The sequence below is a fragment of the Chanos chanos genome, chromosome 12, assembly GCF_902362185.1.
Source record: "Chanos chanos chromosome 12, fChaCha1.1, whole genome shotgun sequence".
NCBI lineage: Eukaryota > Metazoa > Chordata > Actinopteri > Gonorynchiformes > Chanidae > Chanos > Chanos chanos.
Window position 1 is genome coordinate 21340245 of NC_044506.1, and position 24335 is coordinate 21364579.

General features: G+C 45.2%; 2 protein-coding genes across 2 annotated transcripts in view; both read left to right on the forward strand.

Moving 5' to 3' along the window:
• ubap2l (ubiquitin associated protein 2-like) overlaps positions 1-11796 on the forward strand; it is a 31255-nt gene extending 19459 nt beyond the window's left edge. The window contains exons 17-29 of the mRNA XM_030788765.1: positions 84-123; positions 911-1103; positions 1214-1280; positions 1869-2187; positions 2523-2611; positions 3026-3073; positions 3533-3614; positions 4043-4263; positions 4593-4698; positions 6329-6469; positions 10281-10348; positions 10473-10667; positions 11198-11796. Of these exons, the coding sequence (XP_030644625.1) occupies positions 84-123; positions 911-1103; positions 1214-1280; positions 1869-2187; positions 2523-2611; positions 3026-3073; positions 3533-3614; positions 4043-4263; positions 4593-4698; positions 6329-6469; positions 10281-10348; positions 10473-10667; positions 11198-11293 (1665 nt within the window). The 3' untranslated portion in view covers positions 11294-11796. The remainder of the gene's footprint in view (positions 1-83; positions 124-910; positions 1104-1213; positions 1281-1868; positions 2188-2522; positions 2612-3025; positions 3074-3532; positions 3615-4042; positions 4264-4592; positions 4699-6328; positions 6470-10280; positions 10349-10472; positions 10668-11197) is intronic.
• A 4096-nt stretch (positions 11797-15892) lies between these two features.
• hax1 (HCLS1 associated protein X-1) lies at positions 15893-23527 on the forward strand. The gene is made up of 7 exons (XM_030789063.1): positions 15893-15995; positions 17327-17583; positions 18333-18535; positions 19101-19164; positions 19636-19757; positions 19883-19994; positions 22993-23527. The coding sequence occupies exons 1-7, from the start codon at positions 15934-15936 to the stop codon at positions 23049-23051; spliced, it is 879 nt and encodes a 292-aa protein (XP_030644923.1). The 5' UTR covers positions 15893-15933; the 3' UTR covers positions 23052-23527.
• Positions 23528-24335: the final 808 nt, after the last annotated feature.

The window sequence follows — 24335 nt, forward strand, 5'->3', positions numbered from 1 at the left end:
TTGTCAAGTTATAGTCAAACTAAAGTCATATCACCAGGTCTACTCTAAATCCTGTGTAATATTTTTGTTTGTTTGTTTTACAGAATGGATTCAGTTCGGTACAACCAACCCAGTCTCAGGAAGGTAAGCCTTTCAAACAGACGGATGATTTTTCAGACTGAGGAGAATTAAGGAGCCTTGAGTTGAGGCAGGCCTTTCAGACAGACTGATGATTTTTCAGACTGCGGGGAGTTAAGGAGCATTGAGCTGAGACAGGCCTTTCCTTTGTGGGTTTATGTGGGTTGTGTGGTGTTTCCTGTTATTTTTGTGAGGAAAAGAGATACATAGAACAGAGTGATATGGCCAGTGATTTATAAAATGACTAACCTCTCACAGAGTCAAATCCATCGGTTCTCAGTGTCAGTAAAAGACTAAGACATCAGAGAGATGAAAGGCAGCCTGAGCAGGTGACTCTGTGAAACCTAGTGAAGCCCAGACGTTTGACCCAGACGTTGTCAGGCCAGAGCGCTGATTGGCTGAGGTGGATGTGGTTTCAGTAGAAAACAGTTGAGAGAAAAACGTTGAGTGAGGGTTTTTGGTTATTTGCTCTGTGGAGAGGGAAGAAAAAGGGGGGAGGCTTATTGAGTGCATTCTCTCCACTGAGAGCGGAGTGTTTCTGTGGCCTGATTTCAGAAATGACTCGCGTCAGGACTACAGCGTCAGCTCTGTAACGTTTCTGTCATTTTACACCTCTCTACTCCGCTCTAGTGATTACTGTGAAACTTATTACACAATATTTTACATATTATAAATAGTTGTTTTTTTTTAATCCCATGTTTTTGTAGTTTTGCAGCGTGGTGTCATTATTGTGGATAACTTTGTGTGTCATTATTATTATTATTATTAACTCCGTTCCTGTTTTGTGCCGTAGCTGTAGCAGGTTCTGCGTTGTCTGCGAAACAGGCCCTGGATTCAGCTGTCCCTCCTGCAGTGTCTAACATAGCCTCATTGGCCGAGGCAACACCGAGCGCTACCTCCCTGCTCTCCACATCCAATCAGACGCCACTCAGTACTCTGGGACAGGAAGACTCCGCCTCCAACTCGATGGCCCCGCCCCCACACAAGTAATCTACTGTTGAACTATAATGAGAGGTCGAGGTTTTGCGCATCTCGTGTAGTTTGGCTGTGTGCGTAAAAAGGTCTCAGATCAGTGTTTCCCATTTTTCTCCTCCAGTTCTCTCCCTGCCCAGCAGAACAGTCTGAGCCCCTCTACGGTCCGGACGTCCAACCAGAGCCTGCTGGTACGTTACTGTGTGTGTGTGTGTGTGTGTGTGAGCAAGTGAGTGAATATGTGTGGTGATAGCTTAGACAGCGGTTTGATTGATCAAAAGCAATAGCAAAAGAATTACTGTCCTGGGTATTTTTCAGTCATAATTACAGCTACACTCTGTCTAAGTGAAACAGTTTACACTAAGAGCATTGTGGGAATTGTATTTTCCTTTTTCTCATATTTGACACATTTCAGCTGAGCGCTGTGTGCTGCAGCCCGGTGGAGACAGACCTGTCTCTTCAGTTTTGTGTAACGTCCCTGTAAACTGTTTATTTGAGAAAGCAGTGTTCAGGGTTACTGTTTCAGTGGTTGAAAAAGGAAAGGAACCAGTATTTGTCATAAGATGAGATTTTGCATGGACTTCAGAGAGTCTGAACAGGACCTTTTAAACGTCTAGCATGACGTCACACTGCTCATTCACTCTTATGCTGAGTAGAATCATATTTTGTACATTAATGTTACTGTTTCTTTTTCTCTCTTTTTTTCAACCCTTCCTCTTCTTCCTCCTCCTCCTCTTCTACCCTGCCTTTTTTCATCCCTCTTTCCTTCAAACCCTCAGCACTCGAGCGTAGACAGCGACTCCAACCTGCACTCTTCCTCTTACTCCTCCGTTTCCACCGTGGCCCCGTCCTCTGTTCCCCCCTCCTCTTCCTCGGGCGTGGCCGCCGTCTCCCACAGCGCTCCGGTACCGCACCCCGGTACCTCGGCCGGCTCGGTGTCAGTGCAGTCCACTCTGGGCGCGGTCAGCAGTTTGACCATGGGTCTGAACAGCGTGTCCGTACCCTCTGCCAGCACCAGCGTGTCCTCAGCGTCCTCTGCCTCTTCCGTCTCCGCGGCGACGTCCACGGCCTCGTCAGCCCGCAGCTCCGCCACCTCAGGTCAGAACCCTGCTCGTCTCGGCCCGCCTCCCTGCTCCAGCGCGTAAACCGCACCGACAATTCTCTGTTCAGTGTTCTGGAACCTTCTGAAGCTTCCGTAGCGTAGCTTCCACTTTCCTCGTAACACTTAACTTCAGCCCTGTCTTGAAACTGTGTAATTTCTAAATATTTGCTGGGTTCTGTCTGCTGTCAGTCTTGAAGATGTTCTGTTCCTCCTCCGACGGTTTGGTTCATGCTTGAACACCTTTGGAAGCGTTTCACGTGTAGTTGCTGTGAATCCTTTTCGTGTTTTGTGCTGTTTTGACTCTGTTGTTGTTGTATGGGTTTCTCTGTAGGGAAAGCACCTCCAAACCTGCCCCCTGGAGTGCCCCCTCTGCTGCCCAACCCTTACATCATGGCCCCCGGTCTCCTCCACGCCTACCCGGTGAGTCCACTGACTCCTCTCTGTCCCTCTTACCTTTCCTCAGGCCTCCAGCTCAGACTGAACCCGCCCCGTCACAGTCCTGTAATATGGAACCATGTCAGTATCCAGATGTTTGGTATTTACTGGTGATTTGAGTAGAGCTTAAAGTCCGTACAGAACACAGACGTGACGTAGCCTTACACTTCCCCGCGGTATTGTCACCGAAGCCTTGATTAGTGCTGCCTAAAGGTCTGATTCTTCTTTTTTTTTATTAACGTGAAGGCTGCTGTTTTGGTTATTTTGCGTTTGTCTAAGGTGACAGGCTGAGTCATTCTGGGTGTGTTAATAAAACAGTCCGGGAAGGAGGTGGTTGTTTTGTGAGGGATGACGTTTTTCATCCTTTATTTTCTCCTATTGTCTCTGTCTCAGCCCCAGATGTACGGCTATGACGACCTGCAGATGCTCCAGACACGGATCCCACTGGTGTGTTGAGCTGCTTTATTCATATGTGCTTCAGAGAGCGTGACCGAGAACAAGGGAGAGGGGTTTGGGAAAATCCGTCATTCAGAGCGAGCCTGTGCATATTCATAAATGCAGATTCACTCAGAAACAGTTGTTCAGCCAGTGCTGGAAGACCACATCACCAACACAGACCCAGTTTTCACAAACTGAACGTCACGTATGAAAAACAAACTAAGAATAATGAATGATTGTTGCCCTAAGTACTGGTTTTGTGACCACAGTGATTTTGGATGCATGATTACACAAAGCAATCAGGAGACCAGTCGGCTTTATAGGATGTTCTAGAATGTTCTAAGCCATCATCTCAGTCAGACGTCGAGCAGCAGCGTTGCCTGCTGTGGACGCTGGTCGTTAGTGAATTTGTTGTTACTTTGTGATGATTTTTTTTTTTCTGATCTCTCTCTTCCTCTCGTCGGTCAGGACTATTACAGTATCCCGTTTGCGACCCCAACTACGGCACTGACGGGGAGGGAAGGCAGCCTCACCAACAACCCTTACTCAGGTCAGTCCATCCTGGTCTCCATGACAACGTCACGCTCGCCCTCTCCACGGCCTCTGTCAGGCTGCAGCCCTCCTCTGTAACGATCAGACGGCATCCCGTAATGCTGAGTTTAGTCTCGTTGTCATGCTGCTACGCCGGTGGTGTGAGTGTGTAACTGAGGACGGTGTAGGGCTCTGAGGCTGTGATGCCGGGGGGTTAGGGCCATTAGACGGGCGGGGCTTGGGCTTTAGGGCTCATCTTTGGTGCAGACGCTTTGATACTGAGTGTAAGAAGTTGGCTGGCGTGGGACTGAAGCTGAACATGTGCTGTCAGTATCCTGAGTGGAATATGCCCGTTCCTTTGGGCTGTTTGCAGGACCTTTATTCTGCTAGTGGACTTGCTGGGCTCTGGCAGACACATATAAAATCTCTCTCTGTCTCTCTCTCCAGCTGGTGACTTGTCTAAGTTTGGGCGCGGCGATGCGTCATCTCCGGCTCCTGCCACCACACTGGCACAGGCCCAACAGAGCCAGACCCAGACACACCACACCACACAGCAGCCCTTCATCAACCCAGCACTGCCGCCTGGGTACAGCTATACCAGCCTGCCGTACTACACCGGCGTGCCAGGCCTGCCCAACACCTTCCAGTACGGCCCCGCCGTCTTCCCAGTAAGACCAGTCTCTCTTCGCCTCTGTCACCTCGCTGTCATTTGTCCTGAGTGAGAGCCACAGCCAGTTACTCTTAACGCCAGACTCATTTGGTTGTAGACGGTGTCAGAGCCGGAGATAACAATATTGACTTAATTTGCATGTCAGTTGCATTGCACTTTACTGTAGTGAGAGTGGGACTTTTATTTTGATATGCTAAAGTAAAAGCCCTTATATCACCGAGGCTACGTTTGCCATCATTTTGCATTTGTGCTCTGGGAGAATGTGGACCAGTGTCAATCTTTAGTTTTTCCCGTCATCCCTTTTAACAAAGTGTCTATCACCTGTAGGTGGCGCCGACGTCTTCGAAACAGCACAGTGTGAACGTGGGGGTGAACGCCTCGGCCACACCCTTCCAGCAGGCCAGTGGTTACGGTTCCCACGGATACAGCACGGGTAAGACACGCATTTCATGAGCTCGTTCGCACTCGAGGTCAGGCTTTAACGTGCCAAACCCACAGACGCCCCGAGATCAGAGGCAGCAGTCACACACTCGAACGATCACAGAGCTGCAGATGGTCTCAAACCCACCGCTTGCTCGGTTAAGCGTGCCGATTTATGAGTCAGGCTCTCTTGAGATGTCACTCTGATGACAGGAAGTCTAAGGCTCTGTGAAGGGGATGTCCGGGCCGGTCCAGGGTGGCCTCGACAAGAAAACAGCCAAAAAAACAAAAAGAAGAGGCGAGGAGAAGCTGAGAGACCTCTCTGCTCGGAGAGGGGTCCAGTCTCTCCGAACTTTCCTAACCGCACAGAACGCCAGAACACTAACCACGGCTGGAAAGAAATGTCTGCCCTGCTGTGTGTGTGTGTGTGTATGTGTGTGTGTGTGTGTGTATGAGATGAAAGAAAAGAACAGCAGAGTAATCTTTGTGGCAAACAGCAATTAATAATGGAGAGCTTTCCTAATCGTGTCTCTCGATCAGTTATGAGTTATGAGACCAGCTTTGCCAAATGATGAGCCAAAGAAAGGGACTGAGAGTTAATGATGTCGGCCCATGTGTGAGAAAGAGAAGAGTTTGTCTTAGCTGTGAGGAGAGGGTTATAAAGTTGCCCCAGCTCTGTGCCGATCAGGGGTGAGTGAGTGTGTGTGTGTGTGTGTGAGTAGTTTTAACCCATCCAGTCTAGACTCCTAAAGGAATGAAATTTGAGCGTGACCACCATTTCACGGCTGTGGAGCGAGAGCGAACAGTTGCTTTGTGGTTTGGGGCCGTGGTATTCTGCGGTTTGTCACCGACCAGAATGAATCAGAGAATGTGTTCCAGCTCTTTCTCAGTGGGAATACCACTGATTCTGTGGTTGGAAGAGGAAATGACCTAATAACTGCTCATTAGAAGTGGCATGGTGCAAAAGTTGGGTTCATTTCATTTTAACAAGGGCTTTGGAAAAAAAAAACAAAAAAACCCGAAAATGTGTTGTAAGCGAGGTCAGACAGGGGTGCTTTCCCAGGTGTGTTTCAGAGGCAGGTAATCTGTGTGGTTTGAGGGGGGTTTGGGGTGATGGTGGTGTTGGATGAGGTTTAGGGAGTGGATCCATAACTGCTTGCTTTTGTATCAGTCATTAGTTTGATCCCACACTCCACCTGCTCATGTCTGAAGTCTTTCCCATCATTCATCTCCATCCGTCAGTTCCACCCCTGCCATCTGGGGGGCAGTCTTCCTGTACTTCTCTCCCTGTTTTGAATCCCCTCTCCTCCTTTTTTTTTTTTTTTTTTTTTTCTCTTCTGACTGGTCTTTGGATTCCACTTTTATCTCCTCACTCACTCATCCTGTGATCCAGGAGTCCTTTTTGTTCGTTTCGATTTGGCTTTTGGTTGCATTTTGGTTTCAGTCTCTCCATCTCCTGAGCGCAGGAAAAGCAGCTTTTCTTCGATTTCACTTCACCCAGCTTGCTATTTTCTGCCTCCACCCCCCCCCCCCACCCCTGCCCCGCCCCCCGCCCCGCCCCCTTCTGCCCTGCCTGGTGTGTGTCTAACGCTGTGGGGGGCGTGGCTGTGTGTGTGTGACTGTGTGTGTCTGACTGTTTGCAGGCTATGAGGATTTGAGCCAAGCTTCGGCAGGGAGCGGGGATTTCTGTAAGGGTGGTTACGGCACTGCTGTGGCTGCTGCCGCCGCCGTCGCCGCTTCTGCGCAAAACAAACCGACCAGCTCAGTCACCGGGCCGGGAGTCGGTGAGTCCAGCCTCCCGCTAACCCCATACCCTCCTCCTCCTTCCTCCTCCTCACTGCCACTAACCTCACACACGGGGGCGCCCGACGGTCACGCCAGCACACCGCCTCTTTCCGCATCTTCTCCTCCTCTTCTCTTCCTCTTCCACAAAAACAGGTGTCTTCCAGGGGTCCCGGGGATGAAAAATGTATGAATGTACACAGAAGTGTTCGGTTGAACGAGGTAGAAATAGCTCATTCAGAGGAGATGCCTGAGGTTATGGAGGCAGAAACACCTCAGTGTTGTTTGGGACAGGTGGAGGAATTCTGGTTGGGCCGAGTCGCCTAAAGTTGTGGCTCGTGCGGTCAAGTGTCGAGATTTCACCGACATCAGACGTGAAGTGTTGGTTGGCGTGCGTTCGGCACGAGCCTCTATGATCCAGTCAGATCAACAAGCTGATGTTGTTGTTGTTGTTTTTATTAGGAAATAGAGGATGAATGGGATCTCCCAAGGGAAGTCAAATCACAGCCAAACTGCATAATGACTGTATGCTGCATAATGACTGTATGCTCCAGGTGATGGGTGTGATCCTGTGTGAGGGGCTCTGGTGATGTGATTGTGTGAGAGGGTGTGACAGGTCCACTCCAAAATATCCACCAGTGAGTTGGCTCTCATCGCAGGCACCCTGTGTTACGGTGTGTGCCTCCCCTCAGAAAAAGCAGGGAAAACAGTCTTCTACGCACAGAACAATGTCGTCCACCGAGCACTCTGCTGTCTGGGACCACAGCGAAACATGTTTAATCAACTGTAAATTTTCAGTGCAGGTTACAGCTAATGTACCGATCGTTTCAGTCAACCCTCCCATGGTGTAGAAAAATCAAAGCTGCTGGATGGGTGTGTCACACGCCCAGTTTCACCGTTACAGGGCAGTTTTGTTGTGGCACATGCGTACTGTTTCGGCAGCACGTGATTGGCCAGTGCCCTCTGTTGTGATTCCTGCTTTTTGACCACTATGTGTGTAATATATATGTGTGTGTGTGTGTGTGTGTGTGTGTGTGTGTGTGTGTTCAGATTGTTGACGCCCTTTGTTAAGATGAACATGAAAACACTAAGTGTAGTGTTCTTTAGTTTAGTTCAGTTACTCGACACAACACATTCCTCTGAAACACACCATCACTCATATCTTTAATGACGTGTTTACCTCCGTAAGACCTGAGAGTTCCGTTCTTCATCTCCCCTGGCGTTCCGGTCAGCGGCAGGTCTTCTGTCGTGTGTTTTCATACGGAGGAACGCGGTGGGAAGGGACTGCCACTCCACACAGAGCACTCTCACGGTGCTGATATTGTTTGGTTAGTTTTTGACACCCTCTTCAACCATGAGATGTCCACAGGTGGTGTTGGTTTTGGACTGAAACAGCCTTGACAGGTTGCCTTCTGTTTTTTGACTCTCATTTGTGCCCAGTCAGTGTTGAGGTAAATGCCATTGACAGTGCTACTAAAGCTGAGGCCCTCAGGGCCAGTGGATGCCCAGCGCGGCCCTAACGTGGAAGGCCTGCCCTGTCCGCCACGCATACTCTTCACTCTGCCTTTGACTCCAAGCCCAGCTCGACCTGGCCAGCAGCACCCGCCTCCATCCTCACTGCCACACATGAGCACACGCCGGACCGCTGCATCTGTCGCTCTCCGGCTTTTCTTTTGGCTTTACCCCCCCCCGCCGTTGGTTATTCTGAGGAGACCGTGTGTGTGTGTGTGTGTGTGTGTGTGCGTGTCACTCTCGTATCTGTCCAGAACCAATTTCAGATTGTTTTTTTTTTTTTTTTTAATTGATTTCCCCAAACACCACTTGCGTTTTGTGGGCTGAACACAAACTCTCTGTTTTGAGTCTCTTGTGACAGGGCTTGTGTCCTGGTGAACATGCCGAGTTGGCACAATGCCAGCTGTCATTTCTGGTGTCCTTATGGGAGCTCTCGGCCGCTCAAAAATGCATCAGAGATTAAACGATTCACTGGCTCAGTGGTCAGAGAGAAACTTGGTGGATAGACCAATCAGTCTATATTTTTGTCAGATATTAGGTAATGATTGTTTATTGTCTGTCTGTTTGACCAGTGTGAGCTGTGACATGTCTGTCAGAGAGAGAGAGAGAGAGCTTACAGGCCATGTCAACCACTTGCGTCTCTGTTGAGTTATGTCTTGAAGCAAGCTACGCCAGCGAAACCTGACCAGTCACGGTCAGTCAGTGCACCAGGGTTTCCTGTCAGCGCCCTACTTCAACAAACTTCATCTCGGACTCCCTTGGTTTGTGTCTGTTTTACACACTTCAAACTGTGGACTCTTCTGAGATAAACCATGTCCTCTGGCCAGTGGAAGACCAGAATGGTTTTAATCACGTTTTGTCTTGGAAGGAAACTTGAAAAAAAAAAAAAATTCAGAATGAAGCCCAAAAAATGCGTCCTCAGTATTATTATGCCTTGGTTTTATTATCAGTGTGGTTTGGTGTTTTCTTTTGAAAGATTCCAAATGTAGTATTATATACTGATATATTTTTATGATAATATGGTTTGTTTTAATATGTATGTGAAGACGTGTCTCTTCCTCTCTAGGAAACTCTTAGCCTCGCCTTGTAGCAACTAACAGCTGTCTGTTCGACTGTCTGAAAAAATACTGAGAGTTTGGTCAAAGGGAAGACTTGTACAGCCATCTGTTTGATTGTCTGAAAAAATACTGAGAGTTTGGTCAAAGGGAAGACTTGTACAGCCATCTGTTTGATTGTCTGAAAAAATACTGAGAGTTTGGTCAAAGGAAAGAGTTTCACAGCTGTCTGACTGAAAAAATAATGAGAGTTTGGTCAAAGGGGGGAGCTTTATGGCACTTCAGCTTTTTATTTAAGAGAATAATGATAGAAAATATTGTTTGCTTGTCTGAGTTTGTAGAGTATTTGGACCATTTGAATCATTTGTTTGTTTAAGTGACCTCTCTCACACAAATTTGTCATGAACAGAATTGTTTTAATGGAACAGTAGTGAAGATTTTCGGTTCTATACTTGTTTGGTTTGATTTGTGAAGTTTATTTCCCGACCAGTACATTCAGTCAAAACCTTCATCTCAGAACCTGTCCTGAGAATGATCCTGCTGTTTTTCCATTCTCTCTCCTTCCTTTCCCATCTTCTCTTTTTTGTCCCCTTCCTTCTGTTTTACATTTTCCCTCATGTAATGGTCTTCCATAAACAGACTGAACCTTACTCTTCAGTAAACAACTGCCCTTCACCTGCCTTGCCCAGAGCTTCCCCGCAGGGTTCTAGATCAGACCTTCTCCTGCCTCACCCAGAGCATCCCCACAGGGTTCTAGATCAGACCTTCTCCTGCCTCACCCAGAGCTTCCCCGCAGGGTTCTAGATCAGACCTTCTCCTGCCTCACCCAGAGCATCCCCACAGGGTTCTAGATCAGACCTTCTCCTGCCTCACCCAGAGCATCCCCACAGGGTTCTAGATCAGACCTTCTCCTGCCTCACCCAGAGCATCCCCACAGGGCTCTAGATCAGACCTTCTCCTGCCTCACCCAGAGGATCCCCACAGGGTTCTAGATCAGACATTCTCCTGCCTCACCCAGAGGATCCCCACAGGGTTCTAGATCAGACCTTCTCCTGCCTCACCCAGAGGATCCCCACAGGGTTCTAGATCAGACCTTCTCCTGCCTCACCCAGGATCCCCACAGCGTTCTAGATCAGAGTCTCCATCTCTTTAGTACTGTTTTCCTCTGTCCCATTGATATTGAGACGTGAGATTCGATTGTTAACATTGGCACCATGCTCCTCTCTGTCTGCTGCCTTTTCCTCAGGGGTCTCTGTAACGTCCAGCAACACAGGAGTTCCTGACATCTCAGGCTCTGTTTACACAAAGACACAGGTGAGACGCCCCTTACTGTCTGATGCAGGACTTCAGTTAACATCCAGTTAGGTTGAAATCTCTAACCTTGTTTCATCTCGTTATGCCTTTTTCACTCTCTCTCTGTCTGTCTGTCTGTCTGTAGTCCTTTGACAAGCAGGGTTTCCACACTGGGACTCCGGGTGCCTCGTTCAGCCTACCCTCTGCTCTGGGCAGCGGTGGGCCCATAAACCCCCCTGCTGCAGCGGGCTATGCCCCCGCCCCCTTCATGCACATCCTGGCCACTCATCAGCAGCCTCACTCTCAGATGCTTCACCACCACCTGCAGCAGGACGGACAGGTAGGTGCACCTGACCGTGGGTCATGACCGCACTCGGGGCTGGTAGCCTGCTCGGCCCCGGGGCACCAGCAAAGCACACAGAACTGGTGGTAATGGTGTAGTCGTAAGAGAACTGGCCCAGTCACCGGGAGGTTGTGGGTTTATACTCTAGAGCCTCAACCCCCCCACAGAGCGACCTTGGACGTCTGAGCCGAGATCTGAAAGCCAAGGGAGGTTCAGGAGTTCAGGAGGAGGAATCTGGTGGGGGGTGGAGCAGAGTCTGTAATTGTAATGTGAGATTCATGGAGGGCTGAACAGGAGACATTAGCATTACTAGCATGGTGCTGATGAGGTCACTGGGTTAAAAGGGAAGGGGTCAGTGTACCTGAACGTCAGAAAGAATTAGAATGTGTTAAATATGACAGTGAGCAGGAAGCTGGTGAACTGGTCAGTCAACTGGCTGTCTGGCTGGTGTGTGTGTGTGCGCCCGGTGTGCTGGCATCCCGACACCGCTAACGTGTGTGTGTGTGTGTCTCTCTGTTGTCTTTCAGAGTGGCTCTGGACAGCGTAATCAGAACAGCTCCCTTCAGCAAAAGTCCCAGATCAACAAATCCGCATACAACAGCTACAGCTGGGGGGGCAACTGACACCCCCCTCCCGCGCGCCTCCCCCGGATGGCTCACAAGTCCCTCCCTGCTGACGCAGGGCAGGCTCCTCTTTCTCCCCCCGTTCAGTCCCTCACCTCCTCTTCCTCTCCTCTGCCACGCGCCCTCTCTCCTCTCTCCTCTCTCTGTGGAGTAACTGTGCAGGCGCAGCCGGCAACACCGTGTTATTACACAGAGAGCCAGGAGCCTGGGGGCCTGGGGGCCTGGGAGGTGGGGCTCAGAAGCTTCTAGAAACAAAGCCCTTGAAGAGGCCAAGTGTTGATTGTTTGAAGTTTGTAAGCTTGTATTGTGCTCTGAATGACAAATAATCCCTCTTTCCCCAGTTGTATGTATAGTAATGCCCTTTTTTTCCCCCTTTTTTTCTTCTTTCTTTCTTTCTCTTTTTCTAAAGGGTTTTTTTCCCCCCTGAAAAACTCTTTTTGGGGAAAAATCAGAAGAGAGGTTTGATGGAGGGAGCAGGTGCATGTTTGATTTGTCACTCAGTTCCCCCCCCCCCCCCCCCCCCCCCCCTCCCAAACACACACACAATCTTTTTTTTTTTTTTTCCTCTCCCCCTTTAGTTTTTAACAAATTTTATTTTGGACAGGAAGATGTCTGTCCCTAAAACATTAAAAGCAGTTATGAAGTTTATTTTTTACCAAATATAAATATAAATATATAAATGTATGAAGATTAATGACCTTGTTGGTGTGAGATCTGAGTGCGTGCTAGTGTGTGTGTGTGCGTGTGCGTGCGCGTGTGTGTGTGCATTCATGATCTCTGGTGTCTGTGCGTGCCCGTGTATTCTCAGGGTGGCCGTTGTGTGATCATTGCTCTGTGAAGTCAGATGAGGGCTGTTTCTTTCAGTGAAGCCTCTCTCTGTGTATATAGACCAAACACTGATTCCCACTAGCTCCATTTGATTCCTGATTATAGAAGCTTTTGTTCCAGCTGTGGAAGGAGGAATATTGAAACATTTCGCCGGACGATGACGGACCACCGTGGTGTAGCGTTTTTCTATTTGCTTTGTAGCACGGCAGACTTAAATGAATCCAGGGTTACCACAGCGAAACGCAAAGTGCAGAGGTCAAGGTTCATGCAGAGGTCACCCAGCGTATGCAAGTGCACGTTACAACACACAACATCCCCCAAGTCCTCTGAGACTCCCTTAGCAGGTTATTACAGTGAGACTTTTCTGTACCGATGGCCAGAACTGTACCTCTTTCTTTTCTTTTCTTTTCTTTTTCTTTCTTTTATTAGTCTGTGACTCTCTCTTTTGGTACTGTGCATTTTCCCTTTTTTTTTTTTTTTTTTTTTTAATTTTAAGAATTTCAATGTCTTACACACACGTGTTTGTGTGTTTGTGTGTGTGTGGATGAGTGTGTGTGTGTGTGTGTGTGTGTGTGTGTGTTAAAAGGAAAAAGAAAAAAAAAGAAAAAAAAGTGTGTGTACACACACACACACACACACTCACACTCGAGCACTGTAGTTGATATTTGTTTGGATGGCTTCTTCTACCCCCTCTGCTGTCCTTTGACACACAGACTTGTTAGCTTTTTCCGTTTCATAATGTTTTTGTTTTTTTTTTTTATTTTGTAAAAAGAATTATATATATATGTGAATATTAAGTAAATAAACAGGAAAAAGACATTTCCATCATTTTTGGATGTGAATGTCTTTTCAAAAGAAAGCTTTATTTTTGTACCTCAGAAGGCTTGTGAATGCAGTTTGCTTGTTCTGTTCGCCTTTGTGGTCCGCTCATGTGAGATGAAGAGTGTGACAGAGTTCAGAGGACATGTGTCATTGCGTCTCAGGATCTAAGTTGAGAAATTCCATTTTGATTGAGGTGAAACAAATTAAAATGTTTGTAACAGATAAACTCCTTTTTAAAGTCATTCTGTCTCAACCAGGACTCTGAGAGGTGTCTGTGACTGAGTTTAAGGTAGTTGAGAGACAGACTGGAGTTTAGTTTGTAGCCCAGAGACAGACTGGAGTTTAGTTTGTAGCCCAGAGACAGACTGGAGTTTAGTTTGTAGCCCAGAGACAGACTGGAGTTTAGTTTGTAGCCCAGAGACAGACTGGAGTTTAGTTTGTAGCCCAGAGACAGACTGGAGTTTAGTTTGTAGCCCAGAGACAGACTGGAGTTTAGTTTGTAGCCCAGAGACAGACTGGAGTTTAGTTTGTAGCCCAGAGACAGACTGGAGTTTAGTTTGTAGCCCAGAGACAGACTGGAGTTTAGTTTGTAGCTCAGAGACAGACTGGAGTTTAGTTTGTAGCTCAGAGACAGACTGGAGTTTGTAGCTCAGAGACAGACTGGAGTTTAGTTTGTAGCTCAGAGACAGACTGGAGTTTAGTTTGTAGCCCAGAGACAGACTGGAGTTTAGTTTGTAGCTCAGACTGGAGTTTAGTTTGTAGCTCAGAGACAGACTGGAGTTTAGTTTGTAGCCCAGAGACAGACTGGAGTTTAGTTTGTAGCTCAGACTGGAGTTTAGTTTGTAGCCCAGAGACAGACTGGAGTTTAGTTTGTAGCTCAGACCTGGAGTGCAGTTTAGTAAGTCTTGTCCTGGTATTTTATCTGGCATGGTAGAATTTTCCAGATGTCTCTAGAGCACCCATCTAGGAGGAGTCAGAGCCTGTAAGCAGTACCCCCGAGTTAAGCCTATAAACAGATGCGGAAAAAAATCCCCGATACCTGTCCAGACAGTATCAGATATACAAACCCACGGGTCTTTTTCTTTGCAACCATGAAAGAACTGGACCAAGACCTGACGTAAAGGACCCAGTGTCAGTAGGAAACTTTTCTGTGTTCAGAGATTGGGCGGAGTGGATCTCTCACAGGGCCTCTGCACCTCGGCAGGTAGGTTGCATAACGCTTCGTTTTGGTGACTTGACGGTCACTGTGGCAAGAGTGAAGTGTCTTTCACCGCAAAGAGTATAACCTGCAGTAGTATTTATTACAATGGCAAAAACCCTGACGTCACGTGATTTACATAGCTGTCAACATGACTCCACGGCCTTCTCTGGATATTTCTGCGTGTACCGTCTTCTCCAGCAGCGTCCGCTGAATTTGACAGTTGTGAATCACTCATTGCATCATGTCTGATTATATGCTGAAGTCAGTGTGAACACTGCCATGGGATTCTGTGTTGTGTGGAGAGAGTGGCTGAAATGTTCAGTTGTATTTTGTAGCCTACACTGTGTTCAGTGGTGTCCAGTTTTGCTACCCCGACAACTGTTCATAAAAGTCCAAACGAACTCGAGCATACTTGTACATGCTAGAGTGGATTTCTCGGGCTGAAGTCTGCATGTGGACAAACCGGTTTTAATCCACGTCTGCAAAATCCATTATAATTCCAACTAAGGCGACCAAAATTCTCAATGTTCTTCAAGTCCAGTTCATGAGTTGGTCTTGATGAGAGTCAACAGTTCTGCCATGGGGAGAACGAAAAGGGGCTGTTTAATCACAGACGTGATTCTCACCTCGTCTTCTGTCTTTAGGTTTCATACAGCGTTTTCTAAAAATGATTTTATGTAAGGTGAAAGGTTTACGCACAGAAGATTGACATATTACATCTAAATTATTACATATAGGCCCCTTTCACATGCCTGGTGCCCAGCCAAGTACATTTCAGATAAGATGTATAATATATTTAAGTTATTTCAGTCTTGCATAAACAGATCTGGCCCTAAATGCACATGTCTACTGTATCTTAATATTTGAAGAAAATCATAACTTGAGTTAAACTAGTGTTTTTGTGTTTGGTCCTGTGCTTTCTCGTTGCGGGTGATTATGTTTGAAGAAGCATCCAATACCTAAGTTGTCACAGTATTTTCTACGGTAAGAAAGAAAATATACCAGCTTCCTTTTCGTTTGTGTGTGTCATCCCAGTGTGATGAGGTAACTGCATACATACATTTAACCAAGAAACTTCTCGAACACCGTTCCTCTCAGTTTCTCTGATTCATCCACAGCCAATGCACTCACATTCCACCCTTAAACCTCAAATTACTAACAATTCTCACACAGTTTAAATTTGGTCTGGTATCGATTTTCTGTCAGTCAGTCTTGTTGTTCTTGCTATGGCCTGTCAGCATGGAGGAGCACTCAGATTCTATGAACCTCCTGTAAGCATTCACCAGTATATCAGCCATATCATACAAGGCAGTCAGAAATAAAGGACCAAAATCACGATTGTAATATACTGTATCAGGTGTCTGTGGGTCATGACGACTGCATCCAACGATCTAGTCAAGGTTATATCTGTAATAAACAACGCTTGGGCAAATTTGTGTTGTTACAACTAAAACACATCAGGGACTGGTTACACTTATTTAAACATATCTTTAGGAGCAAATCGATCATGTGCAATACTGATGAACATTCATTTGGAAAGGCCTACAGAAGAGTTCCTGAAATACAACCATGGACTTTTATTGGTGGCTGATTTCAACGTTTTGTGAGCCCATAGAATTAGTCTTACCGCAGTATTTGTACACTTGAACCACACCAGACCATTTTTTTGTGAAGACCTTTATTTTGAAAATCCTCCTTACAGCTCATGCTTGTATTGCATTACTGTTGCTCACGTCACACGTCACAGTTCGAGATGGAGAGCCGCTGAGTAATTGAAGTTGTGCCATAAATGAGTATATTTGATTTGTTTCGAGGGTTTTTCGGGGTCCCCGGAGGCCATTACAGCCGGAGGTAGTATCTTTGATTGTAATGTCTTCATAATTTTAAAACTGGTTTTAGTTAAACATACTTAAAGCATACATGGGTAATCAACCTCACTTTATCACAGCTGTTTATCTGCCTTTTAAGCTAATGTCAGTTTCCTTTTAACATTTTAACGTTCCCTTCTCACTATTTGGTCTGAAGACAATTTAACAGCGTTTCACTAGTGACAGTATATGCAAGAATTACTCGATTAATTTTATGGTTCAACCAGCCAATGTGAATTAGGTAGCTTCTAGTGACTTCGAGTATTTTCTCTGTTGTGCGTGACCTCTGCTATCAGACCTAAATTTCGGTGTGAAAAAATTTCAGCCAGCTGAAGGTGCTGTGAACTCGAATTACTGGAAAACTGTAATTCTTTTAGCTATAAAACTACCTTTTAACTATATATTTTTTTATTTTATTCAGCGGATAGGATAACGGGTTTGTTCCCTCTAAAAGACAGGTGTTGAAATGGGCGAGTTGTTTCTCCTAGAAATCCTTATGAATGAATAATAATAATGATAACAACAACTATAATAATAATAATAATAATAATAATAATAACAATAGGTATTATACTAATATCTAATTTTCTTTCAGTTCGTTTCAGTTTTAAGGTAATCTTTTCGTCGCCTCCCATGATCACTTTTATCACAGTCGTGCACAGATGACGTAACACTCATGTAAAAGTCCTTTACAAATTACTTCGCTTCATTGCTCTCATGGGCAATCTCACGGAAGCTAGTGTATTCGTGAGAGGCTGTCGGATCGAGCTTAGACATTCACTGCAGTAAAACCAGCTGTTCATGGAGTGGAAGACTGAATGACTGTTATACCCAATAAACATCACAGTGTCATAGTGCAAGTATGAAATTCTTAAATATATAGGCGTACATTAATCATATTACAATCATTTGCCCCCGTTTTGCACGCGTTTCTGTCATTATCCTGCCATAAATTTGAATTAAAATTTACCGAATTACTTTTACTATTTAAAAAAACGTACGGTATTCTTTTCTTTATCGAACTTTAATCTTTTCAAACTCACGTTGTTTCAGTGGTTAATCTTTAAATGAAAGAAAATCTGCATGTAAATGTGTGTGAAACTCAAGAATGTATCTGCCATCACGGTGATTAAAAAACACGGTGCTCTGATTAAAAAAAAAAAAAAAGTTTAATGAATTAGTTTACTAGTTGAGCAAAGTAAGGTAGGTTAGCCACTGCTGATGTCATATCAAAGTCATTTAATTTATGTACCATTATGTGTAAGAATGCTCAAATTTTATACTCAAAACCCCTCAATATCATCGTACCTTAAGGGACCCCTTCTTTGATGGTATGACACACGATGATGATGATGACGACGAAGATGAAGAGGACGATGGCGTCTATTTCGACAGCTTCAGAAGGTCCGACAGGGACCCGTTTGACGACTCTGTCAGGTTCGGCTTCAGCTTTGGGCCAAACGGGATGCGTTTCCAGGAGCCACGGATGTTTGGACAGATCTTTCAAGAAATGGAGGAGATTTTCGACAGACTAGGCCAGTTTGATGAGATGCATAGATCTGGTCGAATAGGTACATTTACTCTGTTTACTCTTTTTCAACCATACACTGTCCTTCATCTTCCATCCCTCTCCCCTGTCTCTGAGCCAGTTTTAGACTTTGTGTAGACGGTTCTTGGATGACTGGTACTGTATGCTTTGTAGACAGTGCCTCACTGACCACAGGTACCCTGTGTAGTAGAGACAGTTCTTGTCTGACTGGTACCCTGTGTTGTAGAGACAGTTCTTGTCTGACCGGTACCCTGTGTTGTAGAGACAGTTCTTGTCTGACTGGTACCCTGTGTAGTAGAGACAGTTCTTGTCTGACTGGTACCCTGTGTAGTAGAGACAGTTCTTGTCTGACTGGTACCCTGTGTTGTAGAGACAGTTCTTGTCTGACCGGTACCCTGTGTTGTAGATACAGTTCTTGTCTGACTGGTACCCTGTGTTGTAGAGACAGTTCTTGTCTGACTGGTACCCTGTGTTGTAGAGACAGTTCTTGTCTGACTGGTACCCTGTGTAGTAGAGACAGTTCTTGTCTGACCGGTACCCTGTGTTGTAGAGACAGTTCTTGTCTGACCGGTACCCTGTGTTGTAGAGACAGTTCTTGTCTGACCGGTACCCTGTGTAGTAGAGACAGTTCTTGTCTGACTGGTACCCTGTGTTGTAGAGACAGTTCTTGTCTGACCGGTACCCTGTGTTGTAGAGACAGTTCTTGTCTGACCGGTACCCTGTGTAGTAGAGACAGTTCTTGTCTGACTGGTACCCTGTGTCTTTTTACAGGAGAGCGTTCCATTGAAGCCCCGCCTCCACAGGAAGGCGCAGAGAGAGGAAGAAGTGGAAACACACTCAGAGACTTCATGTTGAAAACCCCTGACAGTTCTTCTCCTGGTCGCTCTCCGTCTGCCCCTGTGGCTCCCAGAGAAGACACCACACCCCCAGAAAAACCACTGCCCCCCCATATACCCAAATACCCCTTCTCAAAGGTACATCACCTCTCACCCATACTTTGTACTAATACACGTAGACTATAAAACTCAGTTTTGTATTAGAAATGCCCAAGTGAATGAGCTAAATCCCAAATGATTTGCTGTAGCTTGAGTTTGCAGCCTTACTCTTACTGTTCCCTCTTTGTCACTGCTGTGAGCTTGGTAAATTTCACTTTGTTTACTTTGTACATTGTATTTGGCAAAAAAAACCCCACCTAAACACTACTTCAGTAGCCTAATGTATTTTCTAGTTCTCTAAGCTTTACAAGCACATTTTTGCATTTTATGGTTATTACCATAGAGGTCATTGATGTGACTAGGTTATGGTTTAGTTTGTCAGTAGTTTGCTGACAGAGGCATAACGTGACAGGTGATTTGGTCTGAAGGTAACTAGCAAACTTAAACTCTGTTAGTGTCTGTTGGCTGTCAGATTGGTTGTTTGTGTTAAGATTAATAATTAGTTACTGTTCTACAACGGACATGGTTGATTTGGCAGTAAAAAGAGGTAAAAATGAAACTGATGATGTTTTCTCTCTGTCTTTACCCTGATGTCATCACTCAGTTTCATGACTTTTGGAGAGACGGGCCTCTGAGAGAGGGAAAGGAGGAGAAGAAAGAGGATGGAGGTACGACTGTCTCCTCTACAGAGGAGACTACACACACTCAGCTTGACAGGAGAGCCGACTCCCTCCCTGTCTGTCCACCTGTCTCCCTCCCTGCCTGTCTCCCTCCCTGTCTGTCTGTCTGCCTGTCTCCCTGTCTGTCTGTCTGCCTGTCTCCCTGTCTGTCTGTCTGCCTGTCTCCCTGCCTGCCTGTCTGTCTGTCTGTCTGGCTAGTAGGCTAGCTTATATGATTTGCACTTCTTTGATGTGGTCAACTTTTTTAAACTGTTTGTTTAGAATGACTTTCAGAGGTCTCTTTTTGGTTTAAGTAGCGTGGGATTTAACACTAGTGTGTGTCTGTCAGAGAGACAGATGAAAGTCTACCTGTCTTTATGCTGAGCTTACATTATGTGCCCTGCCTTTGTGCTTTTCCTCCACATGCAGTGTCTAAAATCTTTGCTCCTTTGTTTCCCCCAAATACAACTCCTCTTCTAGATCTGGACTCTCAGGTGTCGTCTGGAGGACTGGACCAGATCCTGACTCCTGCTCCCTCCCAGCCCAAGTCCAGATCGTTCTTTCAGTCCGTCACTGTCACTAAAGTGGTTAAACCGGATGGAGTAGGTGTCCTTGTCCAGCTTATGCTGTGACCTGTTCATCTGTGTGGAATAGTTGGTGTAAATGTCAGTGTTTAGTAATGGTGTGTGTGTGTGTGTGTGTGTGTGTGTGTGTGTGTGTGTAACAGACAGTGGAGGAGACCCGCACAGTCAGAGATAGTGAAGGAAACGTGGAATCCACGGTAACGCGCTCAACAGGCCCAGAGGGAGGGCAAGACTCGCCAGGCCCGGTCATACCAGGCAAGTGTTTCAGTGTTACCTCCTCACTGTAAAACACACTGTTTCAGTGTTACCTCCTTACTGTAAAACACACTGTTTCAGTGTTACCTCCTTACTCTAAAACACACAGTGTTTCAGTGTTACCTCCTCACTGTAAAACACAGTTTCAGTGTAAAACACAGTGTTTCAGTGTTACCTCCTTACTGTAAAACACACTGTTTCAGTGTAAAACACACAGTGTTTCAGTGTAAAACACACTGTAGTTGTAGTTGTTTTACCTCCTTACTGTAAAACACACAGTGTGTCAGTGTAAAACACACAGTGTTTGTGTTACCTCCTTACTGTAAAACACAGTGTTTCAGTGTAACTCGACCTGTCTCACTATCTGCATCCTCACTGAGTAAATGTGATTATGTCAAAAAAAAAAAAAGTCATAAGTCACAACATTGTGTGAGTTCAGCCAGAAAAGTGCCTTGTGTTTTTATCTAAAAGGCTGTGTACATATTTGCCTTCACTGGGACTGTGTGTGTTAGTTAAGCTGGTGTTGTGTTTTTATTTAAAAGGCTGTGGACGTATTTGCCTTCACTGGGACTGTGTGTGTTAGTTAAGCTGGTGTTGTGTTTTTATTTAAAAGGCTGTGGACGTATTTGCCTTCACTGGGACTGTGTGTGTTAGTTAAGCTGGTGTTGTGTTTTTATTTAAAAGGCTGTGGACATATTTGCCTTCACTGGGACTGTGTGTGTTAGTTAAGCTGGTGTTGTGTTTTTATTTAAAAGGCTGTGGACGTATTTGCCTTCACTGGGACTGTGTGTGTTAGTTAAGATGGTGTTAAGTGCAGTATAACTCATATGTTCAGGGGGAAGCTGTGTGTGTGTTAGTTAAGCTGGTGTGAAGTGCAGTATAACTCATATGTTCAGGGTGAAGCTGTGTGTGTGTTAGTTAAGCTGGTTTGAAGTGCAGTATAACTCATATGTTCAGGGTGAAGCTGTGTGTGTGTTAGTTAAGCTGGTGTGAAGTGCAGTATAACTCATATGTTCAGGGTGAAGCTGTGTGTGTGTTAGTTAAGCTGCTGTGAAGTGCAGTATAACTCATATGTTCAGGGTGAAGCTGTGTGTGTGTTAGTTAAGCTGCTGTGAAGTGCAGTATAACTCATATGTTCAGGGTGAAGCTGTGTGTGTGTTAGTTAAGCTGCTGTGAAGTGCAGTATAACTCATATGTAGTTGTAGTTGTAGTTGTTACCTCCTCACTGTAAAACACACAGCTTTTCAGTGTTACCTCCTTACTGTAAAACACAGTGTTTCAGTGTAAAACACACAGTGTTTCAATGTTACCTCCACAGTGTTTCAGTGTAAAACACACAGTGTTTCAGTGTTACCTCCTTACTGTAAAACACACAACTTTTCAGTGTTACCTCCTTACTGTAAAACACACAGTGTTTCAATATTACCTCCACAGTGTTTCAGTGTAAAACACACAGTGTTTCAGTGTAAAACACACAGCTTTTCAGTGTTACCTCCTTACTGTAAAACACACTGTTTCAGTGTAAAACAGTGTTTCAGTGTAAAACACACAGTGTTTCAATGTTACCTCCACAGTGTTTCAGCGTAAAACACACAGTGTTTTACAAAATAGGGCATTGAACATCAAAAGTTCATCGTAATGGATTTCTCCTCTCTGATACTCTGTAGTCATATCTGAGGACAAGATATGGAGAAATATGCTGGCTGTACTGGCATAGCCACAGTGAGAGACATTAAGACACCTTCATTTTCATGACCTTTAACCCCAGATGTCCAAAAACAGCGCCGGGCCATGAGACACTTAAGGCAACCATGTTTTTTTTACTTCAGACTAATACTTAAAACAGCAGCAGAGCAAGGCAATGCAGAGCTATGGGCTTTTTCTCACTCCGTCCCTGTTTCTCTGTAGTTCTGCTGAATAGCTGCAGTTTCACTGACTATACTGTCCAATGTAAAACCAGGAAAATGTGTTAGGAGATAACAGCACCCTCTAGTGGCCATGTTTAAATGAGGCGATTAGTGGTTTCGAAGGCCAGGGTTTCACTGTCCACTTTAAACATAAAGGGCATTACTGCTCATGCTGGAGATGTTTATCAGTAACTGTTCACATGTTTTATTCGCTGTGAGTTTATCAAAATGATATAGATTTTGTAGAGCTGGGCCCATCTCACGGTTTAGTTCTATATATGTGGCAGATAGCACAGTCCTCTACTGCCACCTGCTGGTCAATATATTTTGGCCACTGTAATTATGTAATAACTGTTATTACCACTCTTATCACTACCACTACTAATAACAATATTAGTTTGATCTGTCTGTACCTATGGTACATCTGACTCGGCCTGTCTCACTATCTGCATCCTCACTGAATAAATGTGATTATGTCAAAAAAAAAAAAAGTCATAAGTCACAACATTGTGTGAGTTCAGCCAGAAAAGTGCCTTGTGTTTTTATCTAAAAGGCTGTGTACATATTTGCCTTCACTGGGACTGTGTGTGTTAGTTAAGCTGGTGTTGTGTTTTTATTTAAAAGGCTGTATACATATTTGCCTTCACTGGGACTGTGTGTGTTAGTTAAGCTGGTGTGAAGTGCAGTATAACTCATATGTTCAGGGTGAAGCTGTGTGTGTGTTAGTTAAGATGGTGTTAAGTGCAGTATAACTCATATGTTCAGGGTGAAGCTGTGCGTGTGTTAGTTAAGCTGGTGTTAAGTGCAGTATAACTCATATGTTCAGGGTGAAGCTGTGTGTGTTAGTTAAGATGGTGTTAAGTGCAGTATAACTCATATGTTCAGGGTGAAGCTGTGCGTGGCAGTTTTGTGGTGTACTGGAAACGATAAAGGACGATTGTTTTACGATCAACGATAAGAGGGAAAAAAACACTACTGTGTGTTGATCATATGCTGTTTTCTTCTAATTGCACTTCATTCTTCTTGTCTGAATACAGAAATTACACGTTTTAGTCACTGTATTTTCTCCCTTTTTTTTTTTTCTTTCCCAGGTGGTTCTAGGCCCTTCATGGACGTGTGGGAGAGGTTTTTCGGAGGCTTTAGAAGTTAAACGCGGGGCCATAAGGGTGCGAGGGACGAACGGAAAAGAACGAGCCATTTGAATATTCAAACGTGAACAACCGACGCAGCCAACTCGCAGCGGGCGGAGTCGACGTTCGCTTCAGACCTAGAACTTCCACCGGTGAACCATGAGCGCTGAGAACAAACGCCGACCGAAGCATATTTATAATATTTAAACTATATTTACGGTGAATGGCTTTCTCTGGAGGGCCTCTGGTAGATGAGCGACACCTTGGTTATTTCTCATACTGGCTTTACGATAGGCTTTACAGAGTAATCCACTGGCCTGCAGCCCTTACTGAAAACACGGTGACTTTTTGCAGCAGATTATCTCCAGCAGGCTTAAAGCACGATGATCTCAGTGGAGGAATTTAGTCATTTGGGTTTTGTACATGTCCCTCTGGGAGCAGTGGAAGTGATACAGAGTGTTTGTAATAAGCTTTCTTCAGGGTGTCTGAATCAAATAAAACTTTTCTTCTTATTTGGTCGTCTCATGTCTCGGTGTCTATAAAAGTCTACTGTTAACATCACTACTCTCGTGTTCTCAGCATTCAAATGGGTTATATGTACTATGCAAACATGACACGGACTGACGACAACATCATCTCTTCAGTTAAAGTCATGTGTCTCCTGAGAATCCACACACACGATGAGTTATTTTCTGCGGTCAAGTTTAGCTATCATGTTCAGTCAATACATCAGATGGTGTTGTCATTAAAGTGAATGTAAATCAAGTGGACATAATGGAAGTGGGTTGCTTGGATTCTGTTTTGTATCAGCAGAGACTGGATGTGCATGCACTTGTGCGTATGTGAGCGTGTGCATGCATTTGTATGTTTATTTGAGTATGTGCATGTGATTCTGTATGTGTGAGTTAGTGATTGTGTGTTAGTGTGTGCATGTGCTTCTGTATGTGTGTGTTAGTGAGTCTGTGCATGTATCTCTGTGTTTGTATGTTAGTGAGTGTGTGCGTGTGTGTATGCATATGTGTGCTAGTGAGTCTATGCATGTCTCTGTATGTGTGTCCATGTGTGTATGTACTTGTATGTATATGTGTGTTCCAGAGTGTGTATGTTAAATGTGTGTTAGTGAGTGTGTGCATGTACGTATGTATATGTGCATTACTGAGTGTGTGTGCGTGTGTGTATGTATATGTGCATTACTGAGTGTGTGTGCATGTGTGTATGTATATGTGCATTACTGAGTGTGTGTGCGTGTGTGTATGTATATGTGCATTACTGAGTGTGTGCATGTGTGTATGTATATGTGCATT

What these genes read in the sequence shown, in the direction of transcription:
- hax1 (XM_030789063.1), top strand. Translation starts at nt 15,934, where the DNA reads ATGAGTATATTTGATTTGTTTCGAGGGTTTTTCGGGGTCCCCGGAGGC. An exon ending in GCATAGATCTGGTCGAATAG is followed by an intron (nt 17,584 to 18,332) that starts GTACATTTACTC and finishes GTCTTTTTACAG; the next exon opens with GAGAGCGTTCCATTGAAGCC. An exon ending in AAGTGGTTAAACCGGATGGA is followed by an intron (nt 19,758 to 19,882) that starts GTAGGTGTCCTT and finishes TGTGTGTAACAG; the next exon opens with ACAGTGGAGGAGACCCGCAC.